Consider the following 24,268-nt stretch of genomic DNA (forward strand, 5'->3'; position numbering starts at 1 on the left):
TCCCCAAATGTGTACGCGCCCTGTTATGTACCTCGCAGCCGTTCTCACGGCGTCGCATGGACGCGGAGGGATGGAGACGGGAGAGAACCTCGCCCATCGCTGTCTCGTAGCGGCACTCGCTCGCGTCTCACGGACAATGCGAATGGCTCGAGGAGGCAGGCAGGGGGAGTCGGTCCCTGCCACCAAGCGGCTGGAGATCAAAGACCCTTGAACCGTTCCGGGTTCCCCCTTGTTATGCCCTGGGATTTAGAAAATCCAGGGTTACATTACGTCATCCTGCGCAGCCAATCGTGCACCTACCTTTTGATTTTCTAAAGTTTCGCTGCCGTTACCTCGGGCATCACGCTACGCTATGCCCCGTACCGTTGTCTCCACGCCCACATTCCTCACCCCTGACTCGGCCGGTTTACCCTGAGCGGCCGCCCGGCTGCCGAATACAAACCCGCGGTGTGCGCAGGGATTTCCCTCCCACCTCCTCGTCTGTGCTGCTTGCGTAATATTTCACCCCCCTGGCCCCTCCCCGGTGCTGTGAGCGTCTCATTGCCGTTAGCCCGGTGAGCTGTGCACCCAGACAATTTTAAGCCAATTTGGGGGCCGCAATGTAAATTGTCCTGGGGGGGGGGGGCGGCCAATCTCCTGGCACCGGGAAACCGTGGGACTTCCCCTCTAGGGGCTCTTCGGATGAAAACCCGCGGTGCCAGGCGATCCCCCGCCGGGACACTATGTGTGTGGGCGGCGTGTGTGGGGCGTGTGTGCGGTGTGTGTGTGTGCGGTGTGTGTGTGCGGTGTGTGTGTGTGCGCGGCGTGTGTGCATTCAGGGCGGGGTTAGGGGGGGAATCGCCTCTGCACGTGTGGTGTCACACGTGCAGAGGAATGTGCGGCCCGCACGCAAACCACCCCTGCACCCACACAAACCACCCCTGCACCCACACAAACCACCCCTGCACCCGCTCGAAGTGTCGCTCAGCGATTCCCCCAACTGTGTCCACTCTGGTGCACGACCACCACGGAATCGCACCCAGCACGGGCTGGGTTCTAACATCACAGGCTGGGTTCTAGCATCACAGGCTGGGTTCTAGCATCACAGGCTGGGTTCTAGTATCACAGGCTGGGTTCTAGTATCACAGGCTGGGTTCTAGTATCACAGGCTGGGTTCTAGTATCACAGGCTGGGTTCTAGTATCACAGGCTGGGTTCTAGTATCACAGGCTGGGTTCTAGTATCACGGTGTGTTCGTTACGCGATGGTGCAGCAGCACTCACAGCGCGTGGATACGTGACGCGTCATCGAGTTTTAATTGTCTCAGGCATCAGGCCCAGGTACGCATCCGCTGCATCTAAAAGACGGCAATGACTCATTATAATCAGCGTAACGTAGACGGTAAACATTGTGAATTGAATTATTTTGAATTGAATTAAGGACAATATAAAAACACCATGGCTTTTCTGTTTGTGTGTAAATCTCACGACCACAATCTTGGAATAGCAATGTTAACATTAATACTTAACAAGTGATGGCATCATTACGCTAAATTAGACGTGATACTTCACCATTATCTTCAATATAATGACATTGCTCAGCTGCATAAAATGTTACGTAAACAATTGTCCCGGCGAGGCTAAAAGGAACGGGTTGCCGCGATTTGACAGCAACTGCAGCACCCCAAATACTGTCAGGTGCACACACAAGAGAGAGACAGAGATGCCCGCACAGCCTTTCACAGACTGCTGGGGCAAATGGTGTTAGCGAGCACCTATTAAAGCCGGATTGGCACGCAAGGAGGTGGTGAGGCCAGCACCAGTGCTGATGTTGACACACCGCACCGGGTTTGCGTTTAAAGTTGAGTCGACCTAGGGGAGGCCCAGGACGGACAAAATTTCCACCACCGTTGTCGGTCGTGAGCGAGAATCGTACTCGAGTCGCCGGGATCGTAGCGCAGCGCGCTAACCACTGCGCCACCGCTCTCCACGTGGGCACATATTCATTCACATGCGCGCTCACATGCTCGTGCACGTGCTCACGTGCTCACGCACTCACACACGCGCACTCACACACACTCACGTGGACGCGCACTCACACACACACTTCCACGCGCTCACAGACCTCCAAGGGAACACAGGGTTCAAAGGTCAGGTCGTTGGGCTCAGCCGGTGAGATGAAGGGCAACGGAGATGGCGGCACGTGGCGCGTCGCTCCCCCGAGCGAGCGAGCGAGCCCCACTCTCGAGCCGCGTGCCGCACCAATCGCTCCCTCAAGTTGCTCTTGAGCGTCCACCGCGATCTCGCCGCAAGGCGGCGGCGCCTCGTGCCGCTGGGACGCCGACGGAGTCACGCGCCGGTCGCCCGCGTCCCACAGGCATCACGTGACGCCTTCTGCGTCCAGCAGGCGTCACGTGACGCCTTCTGCGTCCGAGGCTCGAACGGGGCTCTGCCATTCGGATACCGCCGGGGTGCGGTCAATGGGATGTGTAACACCCGACATCAAGAACCACGACAACAACCGCAACAACCACGACAACAACCACAACAACCACAACAACCACAACGTGCGTTGCCGATGTGCAAGCGAGGGCGCTCCCCGGCCCCTGCTGCCGCTGCGGCCTAGAAGCTGAGGCTGAGGGCGATGCTGTCCTCGAAGAGGGCGATGAGGAACATGATGGCGAAGCCGAGGAGGAGGCCGGCGTTCTGCAGCAGGAAGTGGCCGAGGCCCCTGGGCCCGCGGCCGTCGGCGCGAAGCTCCGGGAGCTGCGGGCGGCGGAAACGAGAGGGGGGGGGGGGGGTGAGGGGGGGTAGCAGCGTCAGGGCGGATGACCTCTCGCTGCAGCGAGGAGCTGCCGTGGGCGTCGTCGTGCAGAATAAAAGCCACAACATTCACGAGCAGGCAAGACGCCCCCCCCCTTCCACACGGCCTTCTGGGAGCGCATTGGTGCAATGCAAACGACGAACCGGTTTCGACATTCGGTCTCTCAGCATCAGCATCAGAGTCGGCCTTTGCCGGGGCCATTGCGCCTCAGTCACGAGCCGTAGACCCTCTCTGCGATCTCACCAATAACTGACCCCCCCCTCCCGTCCCACAGCGGGGCCTCAGCTGTGGCGCTGGTGGGAACTACAATGGTCCCCAGGTGGCACCGCCCACTCGGGGTGCCACCGGGGTCACCCCCCGGCACGCGGCGCCGCGTCCTTGAGGCGGTCGCTCCGACACGAGGAGAGTGGCAGGCGGAGCTCCGTCCGACGCGCGAGTCACCGCCGGCGTCTCGGCGACGACGACGCGACACAGAAGAAGCAGCAGCAGCAGCTGGGAGCATCCTGCAGTTGATCAAAACTAGGGAGCACAACTTCAAAGCAACAAAAACAATCTTCTACTTCATCACAGAGTTTGTCAAGGCCTCGCTATATACACACGCACACGAATGTGATGGAAGCACGTGGCGCTTGCTGGAAAAAGACAAAAAAGGGGCAGAGATCCGGCCCCTAGGGCTCATTACAGCCGAGTCCAAGCAATGCGCATTCATTGCACAAGAGAACGCGCCATTCCGCTCACCGCCGCGAGATCCAAAGACCTGGACCGGAGCGGACGACTCCCGAGGCAGAGGGGGGAAGCACTGAGCGGCACGCAGGGGGAGCGGGAGCTGTGGGTACACGGTGCAGCCCTCCCCAGAGACCCTGGCTGACAGAGGAGGTGGTCAAGCTGGCTAAGAAAAAGCGACAGGCCCACTCTCATCGCCTACAGCATCCCACGTCGGAGAATGAGGATGCTTACCGCAGCCTTTGCTCGGAGGTTTGGAGAGCCATGAGGCGCTACAAGAATGGGTGGTAGTCGCGGGTTGCTGAGGACATGGAGTCTGCCTGAGTGGCCCGTGATCACAAATCGCTCTTTAATTCCATCAAAAAAGTAACCTGCAGCGCCACACCTATTACCATCATGAGGGGAAAGAACGGTTATCCAATCTCCGACCTCCAGGAATAGGTTTGCAGATTTGCTGAGCATTTCTGTGAGGTCCTGAGGGAGGGGAAAAACCTCAGCCAGGAAAACAACATGGGACAAAGTGGGGATGACCCTGCTGAGGCTGCGGTGCCTCAAATATTGGAGGAGGAAGTCACCATCTGTGAGTGGCTGGCTGAGGTGCCATCTGTTGAGGAAATACTGAAGGCGATCCAGAGTCTGAGACCATGAAAGGCACCGGGCAGAGATGATCTCCCAAGCGAAATGCTGAGGGAGGGTGGCGTTTGTGCACAGACTGCCCTACATGACATCATAACAACAGTCTGGACCACTGGACAGGTTCCACAGGATTGGAAGGATGCCCCGTAACAACTACAGGGGCTTCTTACTCCTCAGTGTGCCGGGAAAGCTCCTGGCAAGGATTATTCAACATCGCCTTGCTAGCCACGCTGAGGAGAGGCTTGCGGAACCCCAATGCGGTTTCAGGAAAGGGTAGTCCTGCACAGATGCCATATTTTCTGTCCGTCTGCTACAGCAGAGGTGTAGGGAATTCCAACAAGACCTACATCTCTGCTTTATTGACCTGGTCAAGGCCTATGATACCATCAGTAGGCCTGGGCTCTGGGTTGTTCTTCATGCTTTCGGGGTCCCTGACCCTCTGCTCACGATCATTAAGGACCTTCATGATGGTGAGCGGGCCTGGGTAAAACTACATGGCCGGGAGTCAGAGCCATTCCCTGTACACCTTGGGGTGTGACAGGGATGTCCTCTGGCTCCCACATTATTTAACATCTATTTTGACCACGTAGTTCGTGAAACCTTTAATAGCTGTAACAGAGGAATTTCCATTTGGTACAGATACAATGGGAGGCTGATCGATGCCCGGGTGTGGTCAAGGGATGGCTCCCTGCTGCTCAACCACGTTATGTATGCCGATGATCTGGTAATTGCTGCTCACTCAGAGGATGAGTTGGAAGGGCTGCTGCTGAACCTGGAGCGTGCCACCAAGAGGTGGGGCCTTACCATCAGCCCCACCAAAACTAAGCACCTGCCTCGGTATTTTGTACCATCAGACACTCCACCCCCACAACTCCCAATTGCTGATGGGGCAGTTGTGGAGAGAGTGCAGAGTTTCCCATACCTGGGCAGTGTGCTTATGACCGGCTCCGGTTTAACAGCAGAGGTCTCACTCCGAATCAGTCGAGCGGCATTATCTTTTCATCGGTTGCGTAACGCTGTGTGGAAGCTACCTGGTCTATCACTCTGCACGAAGCCTCAGGTCTTCTCGGCCACGGTCATTCCCTCGCTTCTCTACGCTTATGAAACGTGGACCCCCCTAATGGAGCATCTTCGCCGGTTGGAAACATTTAGGCTGGCCTGCCTACGATCCATTCTGGGTTTAACCAGGCGCGGCACGGGCTAGAGGAGAGATGGAGTGATGTGATACAGGAGGACGTGGAGCTGAGTGGACTTTCCGATGACTGGTACCAGCGGTGTCAAGATCGGCCTCAGTGGAGGAGGCTCGTGAAGGACGCTACTGGGCAGTTGGAGGCAGTCGCCCTCCAACAACAACGGAGGGCGGAGGAGCGACTCTCACAACAAAGAGCGGAGCGCCGGGTGGCTAAAGCACAGCAAGTTGGCACAGTAGGGGGCACAGGTGGTGCATCAGCCAGTTATCTCAGTCAGTCGACCTGTGGCATCTGGGTCTGCCCCGTGACCTCCTGCCAGCGGGCGTTCGACACTTCACGTGGCCTCAAGGTGCACATAGCCTGCACAAGCGTCGTGGTGACTACACCGCTACTTAGTGGCGAATGGCGGTTGATGTTGTTGCATGTGCGTGTTTGCGTGTGTGCGAGAATGTGTGTGCGTGTGTGCGAGAATGTGTGTGCGTGTGTGCGAGAATGTGTGTGCGTGTGTGCGAGAATGTGTGTGCGTGCGCGTGTGAGAATGTGTGTGCGTGCACATCCGTGCGTGCGTATGAGAGCATGTGAGTGTGTGTGTGAGAGCATGTGTGTGTGTGCGCGTGTGTGAGAGAGCGTGTGTATGAGTGTGTGTGTGTGTGCGAGAGCGTGTATGTGTGTGTGTGTGCGTGTATGAGTGTGGGGAGCGGTAGTGTAGTGTTTAGCGCGCTGCGCTATCATTGTACAATCATTGTTCAATCATTGTTCTCACGTGGAGTTACATTTTCCGACTGGGGTTCCAAGTTCGTTGCAATAATAATAATAAAACAATCTCCCGAGCACGCGGCTGATCTTGCGCAATGACATCACCTTTCCGCTCGCGAAACTGTCGCCACCTGTAAACACAACTCGGGAGAACACGCGGCGAGTTTCCCATTCTTAGTGTCCCGACGGGGACCACCTCAAGCAAAATAAACAACGCGGACATCGCAACCCGCACCCCCCTCACCAAACCCCCTCACCCCTCCCTCACCAACCCCCCACACCCCTCCCTCCAACCCCCCTCCTCCCCAACTCCCCAAGCAGCCCCCGCCAACCCCTCCCCCACCACCCCTCCCCCTGCACCCCGCCTGACCCTGGGGCGAGCCGCGGGGGCCGGGGGGAGGCGGCGGCTCTGCTTGGGGGGGAGGGGCTCAGTGGGGGGGGGGGGGGCTCAGTGGGGTGGGGGGGCTCAGTGGGGGGGGGGGGCTCAGTGAGGGGGCTCAATGGGAGGGGCTCAGTAGGGGGAATTCAGTAGGGTAGGAGACTCAGTAGGGGGGGGGACTCAGTAGGGGGGGGCTTAGGGTGAAAGTGGCAGGAAGGCGGGAGGAGGCTGGCAAGGGTTGGGCAACTCGCGGTGCGCACCTCCCTGCCACCGTCACCCGCCACGAGCCGGGGATAACCCCCAGCGAGGTGAGCGTGAGAAGGGCGAGGTGAGCGTGAGAAGGGCGAGGTGAGTGGCAGAGTGGACATGGGAAGGCCCACACCCCCAGTCTGTGTTCGAGGCGGGTCTCGCTGCGGCTGAGATGTGTGGCCATCACCGCCGCCGACAATTTGCACGTTTCTAGCCGCGGGTGGGAGACAAGCGGAGAACCCGGAGAGAACCCCCCACGCGGAACAGGGGGCGGAGAGAGACAGAGAGAGACAGAGAGAGACAGAGAGAGACAGAGAGAGACAGAGACAGACGTCCATGCTGTGGCACCGACTCTTCTCCCTGCACCCCCCCATGAGCCTCGTCAACGCGCTTCAGAAGCGAGTCCTCGACTTCTTCTGGTCGGGCGGAGGACACCGGGTCGCGGCTGGGGTCCTGGCCCTGCCACTGGACGAGGGAGGTCACGTGCCGGTGTGCGTGCGGAGTCGGCTGGCCACCTTCCGACTGCAGGCCGCACACAAGTTCCTGCACGCCGCCCCTGCACCGGCCTGGAGCGTCACGGCCTCCTTCCTCCTGAAACAGCTGGGGGGTCTGCAGTGCTCCAAACAACTATTCTACTTGGACCTGCAGGGCCTCCCACTGGGACAGCTGCTGCCACCTTTCTACAAGAGCGTCCTGCAGACGTGGAGCTCCCTCGCCGTCAGGAGGCTGAACCAGCCGCGATCGGCCGAAGATCTGGTCTTCGAACCGATCCTCAGGAACCCGCAGACAAAGCTGCCATCCACCACCGCCACCCCCGGCATGGAGAGGCGCCTCACCAACGCGCGGCTCACCAGGATGGGAGATCTGGTGGAGCCTGGAACACGGGGCCGGTGGCTCGGACCAGCAGACATGGCCGCAAAGACAGGGGGCTGCAGTCGCTCCGGGTGGCTGCCCGGATCCTGGCCGAAGCCAAGGGGGCCTTCTCAGCGGCAGCGGGGAGAACACCCCCCATCGGCGTTGGGGATGACGAGGCCCCTCTCGGTCCCCCTCCACCGGAGCTCTCCGTCGTACCACTGCATCGCCAATGCCGACAAGCGAAGGCGGATCACAACCTGTGCCGGCTGGAAAACCTACCGGAGGTGGCCTTCGCAAATGTAAAGAGAAAGGTGCTCTACTCCTACATGGTCCGGTTTCACCAACAGGACACCCTGAGGAACCACAAGGACCATGCCTGGAGGAAAGCTCTGCCCTGCATCTCTCCGGAGAGGCCTCGCTGTAGGCAACTCTACTCCAGCCCGACGTACAACCGCATCGGTGACCGCAGCTGGAGCATCGCCCACGGCACCGTCACCACCAACGCCTCCCTGGCGGGCTTCACCGACACGTCCCCGGAGTGCCTGTTCTGCGGTAAAGTGGAGACGGTGGCGCACCAATACGTGGAGTGCAAGAGCCTGGACTTGTTGTTCAAGGTCCTGAGAAACATCCTCCTAAGGTTCAGCCTCCACTTATCCCCGACGGTCCTCATCTTTGGATACCCGAAGGGCGACGGACCCCAACATCTTCAGGGGCTGGTTAACGTGCTCGTCGGCTACGCCAAGCTCGCCATTTACAGGGTGAGGAAGGTGGCCCTGGAGGGGAAACGACCGGCCAGCAGCCTGGGCATCTTCCGTGCTCTGGTCGGAGCCAGGCTGTGTGGGCTGGAGTTCCGCCATGCGCGGCTGACCCACGCCGTGCCGGCCTTCAAGGAGCAGTGGGCGCTGGAGGAGGCCGTGTGCTCGGTAGCAGATGACGGGGAGCTCTGCATGCTGATATGAGCTACCCGTCGGAGGCTGTCGGACTGCGAGAAGGGCTGCGTGCAGAACGAGAGAGTGAGCGAGAGAGTGAGCGAGAGAGTGAGCGAGAGAGTGAGCGAGAGGTGGGGGTTTACATAAAGCAAAGCTATTATTTAAAAAAAAATTACGAAATGATGAACGAAGCAAAGTGCCGACTACACCGAGCATCTTCTTGTTTCCACTGATCGTAAAAAAAAAGAGAGAGAGACACAGAGAGAGAGACAGAGAGAGAGAGACAGAGAGAGAACGCACAAACTCCGCAGCGAGACATTCGCCCGAGTGGGGGGTGGGTGGGGGTGAGCGATCTCTGCACCGCGCCCCCCCCCCAAGCTCCGCGTTTCTCGGCAAATATTTCAGCGCGACGGATTCGCGGCACCAACTCACGGCGGTGGAATCTCACGGGGTGGGGGTGGCCGTGAGAGCGGGGGGGGGAGGGATTTGTCGCAGCTGGGGCTGCCACGGAGGGAGCCACGGGAAAGGGAGAGCCGGGGGTGGGAGTGGGGGGGAGAGATCCGTGGGGCCGCGTTGGATCTAAGCCGACGGAGAATTCGCAGGGCAGCCGGCAAAGAAAACAGGAGATGACACGCGCCGATTCCACCAAAGTCACGCCAGGAATGCTGTTTTGTACCAACAGGGCGCTGTGTTTTGTACCAACAGGGCGCTGTGTTGTGTTCGCGCGAGACGTTAGATGGCGCTGGAGGTTCAGAGTTGATGGGTGCCCGTGGAACGGGGCCCGCTCCCCCCTTTGCGGCTCTCCCTCACGTCCACGCCAGGGCGCGTGGTGTATCCACGATGAACCGTACATAGCCATACGTGTTCTCCTCCTCTTCCACACGGACCTCTCCTCTGCTTCCCTACCCCCACAGCCAAAGCATGCCAGCTGCACTGGAATGTTTGACCAGGTAAATAGGTCATTGTTGTTGCCGTCGTTGTTGTTTTTGTTATTATCAAGTGAACGGCGTTTTTACATTTTGGTCTTTCTCGGGGTGGTGGCCAAGCGGCGTGGCCCAGCGGCCACCGCCTGGCGACGGCCGCCACGGCACGAGCCGCAGTCCTGCCGGTCTGGCTACGGGGGCAGCACTTCACTGCCACCTTTGATCGTCGTCATTCGTGCGGCGACGATATGACGGCGGTGCGACGACGATAGGAGCAGCGCAACAAACGCCGCCGTCCCCTTCCCACATGGCGGCGCGGGAGCAGGCGGCGACCGACCACGGCAACCGCTCGCTCCGCGCCAACCAGGCGGTGGCAGGTGCTCCTGCTCGCGCTGCCCTGCCGGTCCCACGACAGGACCCCTGCTGCACCAGGGTCGGGGTGGGGGGGGGTCCCTGCTCAGGGTCCAGACACTGGTGCTCATCTCCTGCTTTACAGCCCTGCAGACCCAGTGGTGGGAACTCCACGTTGCTATGGCAGAGGCGAGTCTCTCCGTGGGACGACCGCTCTCCACGACGTGGTGCTCTCTGACCAGGCGAGAGCTCGAGAGAGACCAGAGAAGTCTCCCTGGCGAGAGTGACGCGGGGGACGACGATCGACCGAGTCACCCCCCCCCCTCCCCTCGGCCAGGATGCGAACTCGCGACCTTCCGACCTCGAGCCGCTCGCTCTGCCGCCGCGAGCCGCCCGGCCACCGCCCCCCCCCCCCCCCCCCGAGCCCGTACCATGCTGACGAGCGCCACGTAGAGGAAGCAGCCCGCGGTGAGCGCGAAGATCCAGAGGGTGAAGGAGTGGAGGTGGCGGCCCACGGCCACGCCGATGGCCATGCCCAGGTAGCCGAGCAGCGCCGACAGGAGGTTGTAGCAGACCGCCCGGCGCAGAGACATTCCGGCCCGCAGCAGCACCGCAAAGTCACCTGGGGGGGGGGGGGGGTGATAACGAGGGAGGGGGCACAGAGACAAAGAAGGTGGAGGAGGGAGTTCCACGCTCCGTGAGCGGCTCAAGGCCGCCAGGGCCTGCAGGGAGAGAGGCGCGAGAGGGCCGAGGAGCCCTGCTGGGGGGCCCGAGTTGGGGTGACGTGGTGGGGAGTGGGGGGGGTGGGGGGGTGGAGAGTGCGGGGAGTGGAGGGGGTGTGGGAGGGTGGGAGGGTGGGGGGGGGCGTGAGAGGGTGGGAGGGTGGGGGGGGCGTGGGAGGGTGGGGGGGCGTGGGAGGGTGGGGGGCGTGGGAGGGTGGGGGGGGGGGTGTCTCACCGAGCTCGTGGGGGACCTCGTGGCAGAGCACGGCGATGGAGGTGCTGAGCCCCACCGTGACGCTGCTGCTGAACGCCGCCCCTGCCAAGGTGCGGGCACCGCGTCAGCCACTCGCACAGCAACGACGGCGACAACAACGACGAAAACGAAGACAACGACAACAACGACGACAACGACGACGATGACGACGACAACAACAATGACGACAACAATGACGACAACAAGGACGACGCCAAGGACGACGACGATGGTCGCCATTCGCCATCGAGCCGTGGCGATGTCACCACGGCGCTAGTGCCAGGCTAGGTGCGCTTAGAGGTCATGTGAAGTGTCGAAGGCTTCGCTGGCAGGAGGTCACGGGACAGACCCAGGTGCCGTGGGTTGACCGAGTTGACTGGCAGATGCACACACCCACGTAAGTATGAAGGGTTTACCCTTTATGGGAATAAAACAGCAGGTGATAAGATGTTCAAACACCAAATAACATGTTCAAACACTCACGTGCACACACACGCGGACGCACCGATTGCGAGGCCGTCGGTGAAGTTGTGGAGGCCGTCGCCCATGATGACCATCCAGGCGATGTTGCCGACGTGTCCCGCCCCGCCGGGGGGCGCGTGCGAGTGCCCGCGGTGCTGCCCGAGGCCCCCGCCGTGGGCACGGCCCTCGCGGCGACGCTCCGGGTCCCGCTCCTCTCGCGACACCTCCTCCGCGTGGCTGCCGCCCGACTGGCGCGCTGGGAGATGCGGCAGGGATCAGAGGTGGCCGCGTGCGTGGCACAGGGCCGAGAGCGGCGCCCGGCGCAGGACGGAAGCGACGGAGCCGCAAATGGAATGTCCGCAAGGCAGTTCTTGCGCAGCGGTGGCTTTGCGTACGGCCGAGAGCCGTCGCCACGTGCAAGGGGGCATCTCTGCGTGTTGGTAATCTGATCGGCCACGGGGGCGTTTTCGTCGCTCAGCGGGACCTGAATACGATTCATAATTGGTTTCTTTTCGATCAGATCCGGTCCGCACTACGCCTATTCGTAACCCTGACCCTCACCTCCAGCGCCCCACACAGCCCAGTGAACCGAGACGTCACGCGGGCACAAGCGCCCGTTGCATATTTCCCGGTGTGTTTGCAATCACCGGCGTGAAATGAAAGGGAATATTTCTGATTTAAAACACCCGGCTGCAGATCCAAAGGCCCAAAACGTCAGGCCGCCAGCGACAATCAGCACCGTCAAAGACGTACGTGGATGAGGGGCATAACGCTTTGTTGAACCGAGCAAGAAACTCGCCCACCGCCACCATCACCTGCCCACCATCACCCGCCCGCCATCACCCGCCCGCCATCACCCGCCCGCCATCACCCGCCCGCCATCACCCGCCCGCCATCAACCACCTGCCATCACCCGCCCGCCATTACCCGCCAGCCGCGGTACCGGCCCACATGCCATCATTCCCCGCTCACCACCATTGGCACCCTCCCACAACTCTCCTCACCTGCGTCAACTTTGAGCTCCAACTCCTCGCAGGGCGGCGCCTCCTTGTCTCCTCCCTTGCACGCCTCCCGGGCCTCTCTCTTCTGCAAGGACACAGCGGCGGCGTCATCACCATGACGTCATCACCATGACGTCATCGCCACGACGTCATCGCCACGGCGTCATCAGTACGGCGTCATCACCACGGCGTCATCACCACGGCGCCATCACCACGGCGTCATCACCACGACGTCATCACCACGTCGTCATCACCACGGCATCATCACCACGACGTCATCACCACGACGTCATCACCACGTCGACATCACCACGTCGACATCACCACGACGTCATCACCACGTCGACATCACCACGGCGTCATCACCACGACGTCATCACCACGGCGTCATCGCCACGACGTCATCGCCACGACGTCATCACCACGACGTCATCATCACAACGTCATCACCACAGCGTCATCACCACCGCGCCATCACCACGACGTCATCACCACTTCATCGCCACGACGTCATCATCACGACGTCATCACCACGGCGTCACGGCGTCACCGTTCAACCCGGCTGTCTACACATTCCCTGCCGCCAGGCAGTGGTGAACTCCGGTGCCATTATTCACGGCAACATAAATAGTGTCATCTTGTAACGCGCAAACTTGAGCAACACGCCGCCTCGGCACAGGGGCCTCTCCATGAGGACCCACATCCACTCGAGAGAGCGTCCTCGCCTATCAGCAGCACTGGTTCAGGCAAGCCTGACTGCTGATGAGACGCCGAATGTGGAAACTGGTCCAGACTTGAACCAATGCTGCTGAAAAATGTCACTCCCAGGAGGCCATATGGCTGACGGGATGCAGGGCCCCCCTGAAAATAACCTCTGGACTCGGCGTGGGTACATAAGTAATTATTATTATTGCAACAGGCGTGTCCCCAAACATGCACGCACGTGGGACAGACACGCGGGACAGACACGCGGGCGGGACACGTGGGACAGACATGTGGGACAGACACGCGGGACGGACCCGCGGGACAGCCACGTGGCACGGACCCGCGGGACGGACCCGCGGGACAGACCCGCGGGACAGACCCGCGGGACAGACACGCGGCACGGACCCGCGGGACAGACACGCACGACGGACGCGCGCACCGGGTGGCTTGCCTTCTGTCCGCGCCGGACGCGCAGCAGGGGCAGCAGACTCTCGAGGAGGAACATGAGGTAGACGCCTCCGAGCGCCACCATCCCCTTGCCCAGCGGCAGCAGCCGCTCGACCAGGCCGCTCGTCCAGTCCCCGCCGGCCCCTCCCGGCTCGTGGCCGTGTCCTTCGCCCTGCGCCTGCAGCCCCGCAGCACCGCGACGCGCCGCCTTCAGGGAGGCGCTCGGCTCGGCGTGCGACGGCGTCGGGGAGGAAGGGACGCCGGCGTTTTGCCGGGCCCCAGTCGGGGATTGGAAGCTCCGAGCCAGGATGGTGGCTGGGCGACTCGCAGCTAAGAGCTCCGAGCCGGTCGTGCTCGGAGCTCGCAGGAGGGACTTGGCCTGGGTTAGGCCGTGACCCGGGCGAGGTTAATCCTTGATCGCAGCTACCGACGATCACGGCTGCGGAAGGTCATCGATGCGATGCGACCGTCGGTGGGGACTGTGTACGTGGAGAGGAGGGAGGGATAGGGGGGTAGGGGAGTAGGGGGGGTAGGAGGGGTAGGGGGGGTGGGGGGGGTAGGGGGGGTAGGGTGATAGGGGGATAGGGGGGTAGGGGGGGTAGAGAGGGGTAGAGAGGGGTAGGAGGGGTAGGGGGAGTAGGGGGGGTGGGGGGTGGTGGGGGGGGTAGGGGGAGTGGGGGGAGTGGGGGGAGTGGGGGGGGGGTAGGGGGGTGGGGGGGGTAGGGGGAGTGGGGGGAGTGGGGGGAGTGGGGGGGGTAGGGGGGTGGGGGGGTTAGGGGGGGTGGGGCCCTCACGTGGGGGAGCAGGTGCAGCAGAGCGTCGCCGCTCAAGGTCCCGACGGCCAGCGCCACCAGGAAGCCCAGGATGCTGGACAGCGCGTCGGGCGACAGGGCCGGGATGAAGGCGGCGGCCAGCAGGGAGAGCAGCGAGATGGCCGTGATGGCCAGGAAGCCCCAGCCCCAGGCGGCCGCACCTGCCCCACCGAGCGGACGTCAAACGCGGACGCGTCGCTCCCCCCACCGCTCTCCCACCGCTCTCTCCCCACCGCTCTCTCCACCGCTCTCTCCACCGCACTCCCCACCGACCACTCTCTCCACCATGCTCGCATCGCACCGTCGCCCGTGACCGCGTCGACTACTCCCTCCGCTCGAGCAGCACCCGAAAGCCTCGCGTTGCCTTGTAAGCGACGCTCACGCCGGCACCATCCCAGCGGAGTGCGCCCGGAAGCCAAGCAGGCCCGGGCCTGGCCGGCGTGTGGACGGGCGGCCGCCAGCCATGAACACGCACGCACTGGAGGCCGGCGCCGGCGCCGCTGCGCTATCTTGTCAGGAGTGGGGGGCGCAGTAAAACTGCACGCCGTTGTACTGTTCTATGCACCGACAGCTATGCTCCCCACCTTCACCGACAACTAAAAATCTCTTCCCGTAACGCGCCGCTCCTCACCGGTGTCGGGCGCGGTGGCGGCGCCGCTCGTGCCGTGGCGGTCATGCTGCTGCTTGACGCAGACGCGGCTGTCGATCTGGTACAGCATCGCCGGGCACAGGAAGATGAACTGGTCCTGGTTGACGCCGGAAGCCGACGACATGCCGTAGTTCCACAGCAGCGTGGTGATGTTCATGCACTGCAGGCGCACGCGAGACACCGCGGCGAGGCCGGGTCACGTGAGACACTGTCGTGAGGCCGGGTCACGTGAGAGGCCACAGCGAGGCCGGGTCACGTGAGACGCCGCGGCGAGGCCAGGTCACGTGAGGGCCCACGGCGAGGCCGGGTCACGTGAGGGCCCAAGGCGCGCACCGGTGGGAAGCGGCGGCGGCGTGAGAGCCGCCCTCCGACTCGACGGCGCGCGACCGACGATGGGCGAGCGCGACCTCACTTTAGTTAAATGCTTAAAAGATAATTTTGTAAGGTACTCTACATAACGCGATTTGCTGCCGCTTGTTTTCCTTCATTATGTATTTCTTTTAGTTATATTTTTCTTGCGACCTGTTATGTACGTTACGTTTGCCGGGGAAGCGATGCTTTTGTTGGTGAAACACCGATTCAAGAGCTTCTTCTTAGCTCACAGAGAACTTCAAAATAAGCTGAATTGAAGCTCAACTGACTGATCGCGACCACGACGGAGCCACGCGCGCTCGTACGCCACGTGACCGCGTGCTCGGTCTGCCCGTGTCGGGCGGTGAAGGGTCTGCCCGACAGACATCGTCTTGGCCGGATCGTTACGTGGCCCAACCCAGAGATCAATTCCGAACGATAACGACGAGTTGCACGCGAGTGGCGAGCGGTGAAGAAAACAACAACAACTGGAAGCTTGAAGGCGTGAGTCCGGTACGCGTGCCAGGAGCCCGATCGAGGGTGCCTCGCCGTAGTACACGCAAGCACGTGTGTGCATGTGTGGGAATTTGGGAAGCGGTAGCGTAGCGGTGAGCGCGCTGCGCTACAAAGCCGGCGACCCGAGTTCGATTCCCGCTCACGGCCAACACCGGCGACGATTAGCTGAACCGGTCCTGGGCCTCCACTAAATCGATTCAGCCTTAATTGAGTACCTGGTGCGATGTGTAAAAATATTGCCACTGGGGAGATAAAGGCGGGCGGGCATGGTGCTGGCCACTCACCCCCTCGTGTGCCGTTCCGGCCTTCGTAGGTGCTGCTACTCGCCAACAGCACTTGCCCCTACGGTCTGTAACAGGCTATACGAGGGATCTTTGTTATCTTTGTGGGAATGAAGCGTCTTCATAGCAGTCGGGCTCTGAAATGCATGACCCCGACCCGTGAACTCGGGACGCGGCAGCTCATGAGACCACGCGGAGATCATGTGAGAGCATCGCGACCGCCGCGTGACGCGTGGCCTCTGTGGGAATGCGCGCTGACCAGCGTTGGTTCGCTACTCGGTGGCCGCGAGCTTGGGGGAAAACAAAGCTTCGCCCTCACTCGAATCCTTTGTTGTTGATTGCAGGAGCGGTGTCCACAGCCTGCACAGAAAGCCTCTCTGTTCTGCGTTCCCCAGCAGCCAGGCAGCGGAGGCTCACCATGATGAACTCGTGTGGCTCGCGGACTCATTGACTCGTGGACTCGTGTGACTCGCGGACTTACGGACTCGTGTGACTCACTCACGACAGTCGAGAAACGTGCACTTGCCACCAAACATTGTCCGGGGTTTTCACTTGTTACAAACTGCGTAGTAACTCGCTCGCTCCACTGCTGGTGGAGTGAGCCCTGGAGAGCCCCTCTGGGAAAACAAAATTGTGGGCCTACTCTTCCATGCTGGCCAGATGTGTTGGAAGAGGTGGGAGTACCCACACTTTACCCCACCACGTGCGACCTGCCGACACACTAACTGCAGTCTATTTTGTTTTATTTTACTTTTATTAATTTAAAATTTTTACCTACGTGACTTTACCGAAAAAACCTAAGAATATGCGGTCTACCCCTTTGTGTGGCGGGGGAGGAGGGTGTTCAATCTCACCTCTTCGTGAATGTGGCCGTGATCTCCCGACAAGCCCAGCGACGCGAGGTAGTCCTGGACCGCCGTCCGGCTTTGCCTCTCCGCGGCTCCCCACGCCCCGCGGCCGTGGGGCACCTCCCGGGCGCTGCGGGCGCCTCCCGGCGCGCCTCTCGGGGGCCCTCGCCAATCCCCGGCGCCGCCCGTGGGGGCCGCGGTTCGTGGCCCGACGTCCCCCGCGCCGTCGGCGGCGCTCGAAAAGCTGCCCCTGCGGCGGCCTACCGGCCCGGGGAGGCGGTCGTGGCCAGCTCGATGCCCGGCATCGCCCTCGTCCCGATCGCGGTCCTGATCGCGGTCGTGGTCCTGATCGTGGTCGTGGTCCTGATCGTTGTCCTGATCGTCGTCCTGATCGTGGTCCTGATCGTGATCTTCATCGTGATCGTGATCTTCATCCTGATCTTCGAGCACCCGGATCTCACCAATGCCCAGGTTGACGAGCAGCTTCTGCAGGGCATCGAGGGAGAGGTGCCCCTCCTGGCCGTAGCGCGTGAACAGTCTCTGCAGGTAGTACTTCTGCTCGTACACGGCCATGGGCAGCTCCGGCGCTGCGGCGGCGGCGGCGGCGACGGTGCCGACCTCCCCTAGGCCTCTCGCGCCCGCCGAGGACGTGGGCCGCTCGCGCGGAGCGGCGCAGCGTGCCGGTGCGCCCTGCAGCAGCAGCAGCGCCAGCAACAGCAGCGGCGGCACGACCACGGAGCGGAAGCCGCTGGCCGGAGTCTCCTCCATGTTCGCGGCACTGAAAGCAAAACACAGGGCGGGGGGAGAGACGGCGGGGGGAGAGACGGCGGTGGATACGAGGGAGATGGGCGAGAGGCAGCTGCGACTGCAGACTGAACACCTGTGAACCGTGGCCCCTACAACGCACGCGTGCCATGTAGGGGCCACGGTTCTCCGTTTTTCTCGTCAAGGAGCATTAACCCATCGTCGTGCAAACTCCGGTCATCCTCGCAGCAGCAGCGGCTCCTGGCTGGCCATCAAACTAAGACGGTCGCCGCGTCGCGCGATTTTAGATGCCCTTCTGTGGCCGTCTGGAACGTTCTTCCTTCCGATATTAGGAAGCCACTGGAGCTGTGCACTTTTAAATCATCGTCTAGATTTAAAACTAATTTCTGTAGAACTCTATTTGTGTTTAGTGTTGTTCTCCTTCCCCCGCGCCCACAATTAGCACGGTTAGCTGCGTAAGGTGCAAAAGAAGTTCAACATACACACATACCGAGAGAGACGACTCTGCGGGAAAGGAAGGCACGTTGCCAGGCCAAGTGTTTAGTCGTCTGGTGGCGAGAGGTTTCCTCTCAGTCGCACTCCTTCGTTGTGCACCGCAAGGCCGTCACTGCCGACCCGGGTGGGTTTTCAATCGCAGATAAAAGTGTCCGTCCAGCGGCGTGCCGCTCAGCACGGGCTGCCCGCGCACGCGCGCCCTCGTAGCCCGTCCACGCGCGCACGGTTCACCCACGGTTCACCCACGGTTCACCCACGGTTCACCCACGGTTCACCCACGGTTCACCCACGGTTCACCCGCCGCACGATCCGCTAGTCGATACTCCTGGGAGTCCCAGATGGGGCCGCGTGTGCGGCCGATGGGTTGTCTGGGAAACCCTTGGTAATGATTTGTGCACGCGGAGAGAGGGATTTGTGAATGAGACGACGAATTATTTGGCGAGGCTAATTAAGACATTTATTGTTTTGTTGGGGTAAAGCAAATTGGACATTTTTGCCAAATCAGGATATAATTAAGTGAGTATAATTACGCACTTTAGCGTGGATAAAGCGCAGAGAAGTGGCAGGGTGGGGAGCACAGTCGGTGCATCTGCCAGCCAGTCAACCCAGGGCACCTGGGTCTGTCCCCGTGACCTCCAGCGTGGCCTCAAAGTACACCGAGCGTGCCCCCCCCCTCCCCCACGTTAACAATGGGCAATCAGTCTCACAGTCCACGGTAAACGCACTCAGTCCTACAGTCCACGGTAAACACAAGGTAAACACACTGTCTTACAGTCCAAGGTAAACACAAGGTAAACACTGTCTTACAGTCCAAGGTAAACACAAGGTAAACACTGTCTTACAGTCCAAGGTAAACACACACTCGGTCTTACAGTCCAAGGTAAACACAAGGTAAACACTGTCTTACAGTCCAAGGTAAACACACACTGTCTTACAGTCCAAGGTAAACACACTGTCTTACAGTCCAAGGTAAACACAGTCTTACAGTCCAAGGTAAACACACACTGTCCTACAGTCCAAGGTAAACACAAGGTAAACACAGTCTTACAGTCCAAGGTAAACACAGTCTCACAGTCCAAGGTAAACACACTCAGTGTTACAGTCCAAGGTAAACACACTCAGTGTTACAGTCCAAGGTAAACACACTGTCCTACAGTCCAAGGTAAACACACTCAGTGTTACAGTCCAAGGTAAACACACTGTCCTACAGTCCAAGGTAAACACACTCAGTGTTACAGTCCAAGGTAAACACACTCAGTGTTACAGTCCAAGGTAAACACACTGTCCTACAGTCCAAGGTAAACACACTCAGTGTTACAGTCCAAGGTAAACACACTGTCCTACAGTCCAAGGTAAACACACTCAGTGTTACAGTCCAAGGTAAACACACTCAGTGTTACAGTCCAAGGTAAACACACTCAGTGTTACAGTCCAAGGTAAACACACTCAGTGTTACAGTCCAAGGTAAACACACTCAGTGTTACAGTTCAAGGTAAACACACTGTCCTACAGTCCAAGGTAAACACACTCAGTGTTACAGTTCAAGGTAAACACACTGTCCTACAGTCCAAGGTAAACACACTCAGTGTTACAGTCCAAGGTAAACACACTGTCTTACAGTCCAAGGTAAACACACTCAGTGTTACAGTCCAAGGTAAACACACTGTCTTACAGTCCAAGGTAAACACACTCAGTGTTACAGTCCAAGGTAAACACACTGTCTTACAGTCCAAGGTAAACACACTCAGTGTTACAGTCCAAGGTAAACACACTGTCTTACAGTCCAAGGTAAACACACTCAGTGTTACAGTCCAGGTAAACACACTCAGTGTTACAGTCCAGGTAAACACACTCAGTGTTACAGTCCAGGTAAACACAAGGTAAACACAGTCTCACAGTCCAAGGTAACCACAGTCAGTCTTAGAGCCGTAACTAAGGTGCAGGGTGGCGGGCCCGAGTAATCTACACTGACCAATGTGCGGAATGTTGGGAATGTTGTCCGGCGAAGTCTTCAATTAAAAACACAAACAACACGTCTTTTGTTTTTTGCTCTAAACGCAGCCTCCACAGGTGTCCATTCCCGCCCTCTTACCGAGCATCAAGAGACCGCGCGAGGCTGCAGAACTTCGTGGCAGCTCTTGGCATTGCGCAGAGGGGGCGATTGATAAATGCTGACGACGAGAGGCATCAAGTCGGGCTGACGATGGGCAAAGTCGTCTCTCACGCACGGCAGTCACCGTCTTTATTGGGGTGGCTGGCTCCTCGCACCCACCGCACACGTGGTCCCACAGACACTCATTCACAGACACTCATTCACAGACAGGCCAATCCACGACCAGGTGGGTGTCCACTGCACAATGTTCGTCTTTTGTTTCCACTTTCCGCTGCCTTGTGCCAATATTCTCAAGTGGTGGCGACAGCTCTCTGGCACCAATCACTGCTGACGTCGTCGTCAAGCCATTCTCTGCGAGGTCTTCCTCTCTTTACGGTTTCTTACTTTTTTGTGAGCAAGTTAGTTGGCCGCTAACACCTGCATACAGAGAGGGCGCCAGACCTTGGGGGCACCGGCTGCCCGCCTGGCCGCTGCCTTTCCGCTCGCCTGCGGTTCCACCGCGCGCCTCTGGGCCATTCTCGTACGTGCGGTGAACTTCTTTTGCACCGTACGTAGCCAACCGTGCTAATCGGAGGTTCTCGCTCTGGCACAGCGAGCGAGTACGGTGCGGTGGTGGAGGTGGCGCATCCCAAGTTGGCGTGCTTGTTGCTGGGTGGTTGTGAGCCTCGTGGTGCCCCCACCCCCCAACACACACGGCTACTACGCCACACACTCGCCGTTCCACCCGGCTTGAGTCGGGGGGGGGGGGAATGGCTCGCACAGCGGACACAGCGGGCACGCGTGTCTTCCGCCTCTTGCCTTCTTCTCACCGCTGTCAGACTCAGTGAGAGTTCGTCTGCCTTCAACGGTTTCCCGCACGGTGCTGGTGTAATTGTATGTATGTATTAATGCTCGTTGACCCAGGAAAGCCTCCATACTTTTTCACGAGGGCCCTGCCAAACTCTTGCAATCGGTGGGGCAATTCTTCTGCTGCTGCTGCTGCTGCTGTTGCGCGTGATCCCAATGGAGCAATTTGCAGGTAAATCTTCAGCTTTGGGATGTTTGGCCACTGGCGCTCACACTACGCGTGTTCCATTAGCTATGGGAGGAGCACATGGAGAAACAGGAGAAAGCCCATGCAGGGGGCAGGGGGAGAGAACACACAAACCCCACGCAGAAAGGTGCCCGAGCCGGGAATCGAACCCAGAATGTTTTTGGTGCGAGGCGCGAGCGTTACCACGGGGGGTCACCCACCCTGACGCCCAGAGGTCACTGTCCCGTGGCCGAGGTGGGCGGTGGAACGGAGCGGCCGCCACGCATTTCGTTTCAAAGTAAAACGCTGCGAGAGGCGCGGAGGGTTCCCCCCCCCCCGCTCACGTCGGGGTCCGCGAGAGCCGCAGAGTTCATCCTGGAAGCTCAAATCTGGCTCGCGGGGAGAGGGCCTCGCGCCCTGTGCCGTGTGCCAGCGGGGACTTTGACTTGACTCGGATTTGGGTTGAGAAAGTTTCACAAACCGCAAAGAGCCGGGGCGCGTCACGGCGGCCCGGTGCCAGCACGCCAGGCGCCCTGGGCTCACTCCTCGTGAAACCCGCCCAGCCTGCCTATCTCGCCGGGCCTTGGACAAGTCTCGGGCCAATGTGAACACAACACAGAAATAGCAACAGATTTATCGGGCGTCTCGCCGTCGGGGACAATATCTGTTTGCCTCTATGTCCTCGGCGCTCAAAGTGCAAGAGCTATCATTTATAATCACGTGAAAGCCAAACAGCATGGATTCCTGCAGTCACGAAAGCTTCAAATCAAGAAGTGAAAGCCAACTGCGATAGTGTCGTCCTTGTAAGGGAGACAGATAATAATACTGGAGACGTACACGCTGCGGCCGTGTCCGTAGCGAAAAGAGTGCGAACAGGAGAAGACTGGCCTAGATCTCCCCCAGGTGAAGGAACCCTAAATAGGTCATCGCTGGCGCGCATTGTCTGCACGGCTCGTCATGCCCAAGGGCTCTTGGTGCTTTCTCGTCGCCGCGGGAGGGAGGGTAGAGGCCACTCACTGCGGTCTCAGGCCAGTGTGGGACAATCTCGATGTGAAGCTTTCGTGACTGCAAGGATCCATACTCTTTGGTTCTTTCGGTAAAGTCACGTAGGTAGAAAATAACAGATCACGACGTTTCGATTGCATTAGCGCGGTCAAGTCTGGGCCAAACACCCGCAGCGCCTCGCGGTAGAAGCTCGCATCCAGCAGCGGACTGCCAAGGCGGCTGCACGGTGGGGTTTTTTGGTCGTTTTACCGACCAGTGGCGCAAGACGTCCACGCAATCCGAGTTGTAAATCAACGACGTCAAACCCACCGGAGTGGCTCGCCAAGGGCACTTTACCCGTGGGTGGTGATGGCCAGAATGAGCGAGGGAGGTGTGGTGTTTATTAACTGTAAGTTTGTTTTGCCGTGCGTGCAGATCTAGTTGTGATTCAGTGAAGGCGGCGAGCGGCTCGGTGGCAACGCGGAGACCGCCCATCGCTGCCGCCAGCCTTGGCCACGTAGAGGAACAGCTCAGGGCCGCGGGCGACGCGATCCCAACTCGCAATCCCAACTTGCAATCCCACCTCGCAATCCCACCAGGCGATCCCACGTCTCAATCACACCTCGCAATCCACCTCGCGATCCCACGGTGCAATCCCACCGGGCAATCCCAGCGTGCAATCCCAGCGTGCAATCACACCTCGCGATCCCACGGTGCAATCCCACGGTGCAATCCTCCGCTCTCCATCCCCCCTCACAATCTCCCCCTCTCAATCCTGCCTTGTAATCCCACCTCTCAATACTCCCCCCCGCCCTCTCCATCTCACCTCGCAATCCCATCCCCACCCACTCCCTCTCCTACATCAAGCCCTGGCTCTATCAGGTTCGCGTGTTCCCCAAACCGTCTGAACGATGACCGCGAGTCTCCGGGTGTGCGTGTGATGTGGGTAGCGGTAAGCAGAGTGGGCCAGCGCATTGCGCTACGGACCCAGCGACCCGCATGGGATTCCCGCTCACAAACAACGAGTGACGGCGATCTGAACCGATCCTGGGCCTCCCCCTTGGTCGACTCAGCCTTAAGACCAGAGTGTGGTGGTGGTGGTGGTGGTGGTGTGTGCGGACAGCAGCACTTTGGAGACGAACGTGTCCGGACGGGCGCCAGTGCAAGTGGCCACCACGCGTCCCTTCGCGCGCCGCCCCGGCCTGATTACACACAGGTGGCCCGCTAACAGCACTTGCCCCGGCGAGCCTGTGTGGACTACAGGGGGAGCTTTGTCTTTTGTGTGTGAGCGGGGTACCTCGTGGTGGGTGTGTTCGTAGTCGGGCGCGGTGTGCGCGAAACGTCGGACATGGCGCCGAACAATAAAAAGCACGCGGGCATCGACGCAGAAACCCGCACGCGCCGGCGAGCGGCGTGCGGGCGCTCGGTGGGCCGTCCCTACCTGTCGGCGTTCACTCGTCCTGGCACGGCCGCCACCACCTTCACCTGGGCACCTCACCTGGGCACCCCACCTGGGCACCTCACCTGGGCACCTCACCTGGGCACCTCACCTGGGCACCTCACCTGGGCACCTTCACCTGGGCACCTTCACCTGGGCACCTCACCTGGGCACCTCACCTGGGCACCTCACCTGGGCGGCAGCGGAGACAGAGAGACGACGACGCGGTTAGCGCACGGGAGGAGCGAGTCGGCGTGCACGTGGAGACACGGAGAGCACGAGAGGAGGAGCGAGTCGGCGTGCACGTGGAGACACGGAGAGCACGAGAGGAGGAGCGAGTCGGCGTGCACGTGGAGACACGGAGAGCACGAGAGGAGGAGCGAGTCGGCGTGCACGTGGAGACACGGAGAGCACGAGAGGAGGAGCGAGTCGGCGTGCACGTGGAGACACGGAGAGCACGAGAGGAGGAGCGAGTCGGCGTGCACGTGGAGACACGGAGAGCACGAGAGGAGGAGCGAGTCCACGTGCACGTGGAGACACGGAGAGGACGAGAGGAGGAGCGAGTCGGCGTGCACGTGGAGACACGGAGAGGCTCTTCTTGGGAGTCGTCTCTCGTCAGAGC

At 60.2% G+C, this 24,268-nt stretch overlaps 1 protein-coding gene across 2 annotated transcripts; it reads right to left on the minus strand.

Moving 5' to 3' along the window:
- Window positions 1-1,101: 1,101 nt before the first annotated feature.
- On the minus strand, window positions 1,102-23,787 carry LOC144945327 (zinc transporter ZIP5-like). 2 transcript variants are annotated; one of them, XM_078873808.1, is made up of 10 exons: window positions 23,650-23,787; window positions 16,846-17,617; window positions 14,826-15,003; window positions 14,177-14,355; window positions 13,375-13,560; window positions 12,234-12,315; window positions 11,273-11,485; window positions 10,750-10,830; window positions 10,224-10,414; window positions 1,102-2,743 (listed from the first exon to the last, which is right to left on the minus strand). In XM_078873808.1, exons 2-10 carry the CDS (start codon window positions 17,605-17,607, stop codon window positions 2,600-2,602), a joined length of 2,016 nt encoding a protein of 671 aa, XP_078729934.1. In that variant the 5' UTR covers window positions 17,608-17,617; window positions 23,650-23,787; the 3' UTR covers window positions 1,102-2,599. The 2 variants fall into 2 exon arrangements, with proteins under 2 accessions (XP_078729934.1, XP_078730022.1); XM_078873896.1 differs by having other exon boundaries at window positions 1,114-2,743; window positions 13,387-13,560.
- Between the last annotated feature and the right edge of the window lie 481 nt (window positions 23,788-24,268).

The sequence above is a fragment of the Lampetra fluviatilis genome, chromosome 1 (genome assembly GCF_964198595.1).
Source record: "Lampetra fluviatilis chromosome 1, kcLamFluv1.1, whole genome shotgun sequence".
Lineage (NCBI taxonomy): Eukaryota > Metazoa > Chordata > Hyperoartia > Petromyzontiformes > Petromyzontidae > Lampetra > Lampetra fluviatilis.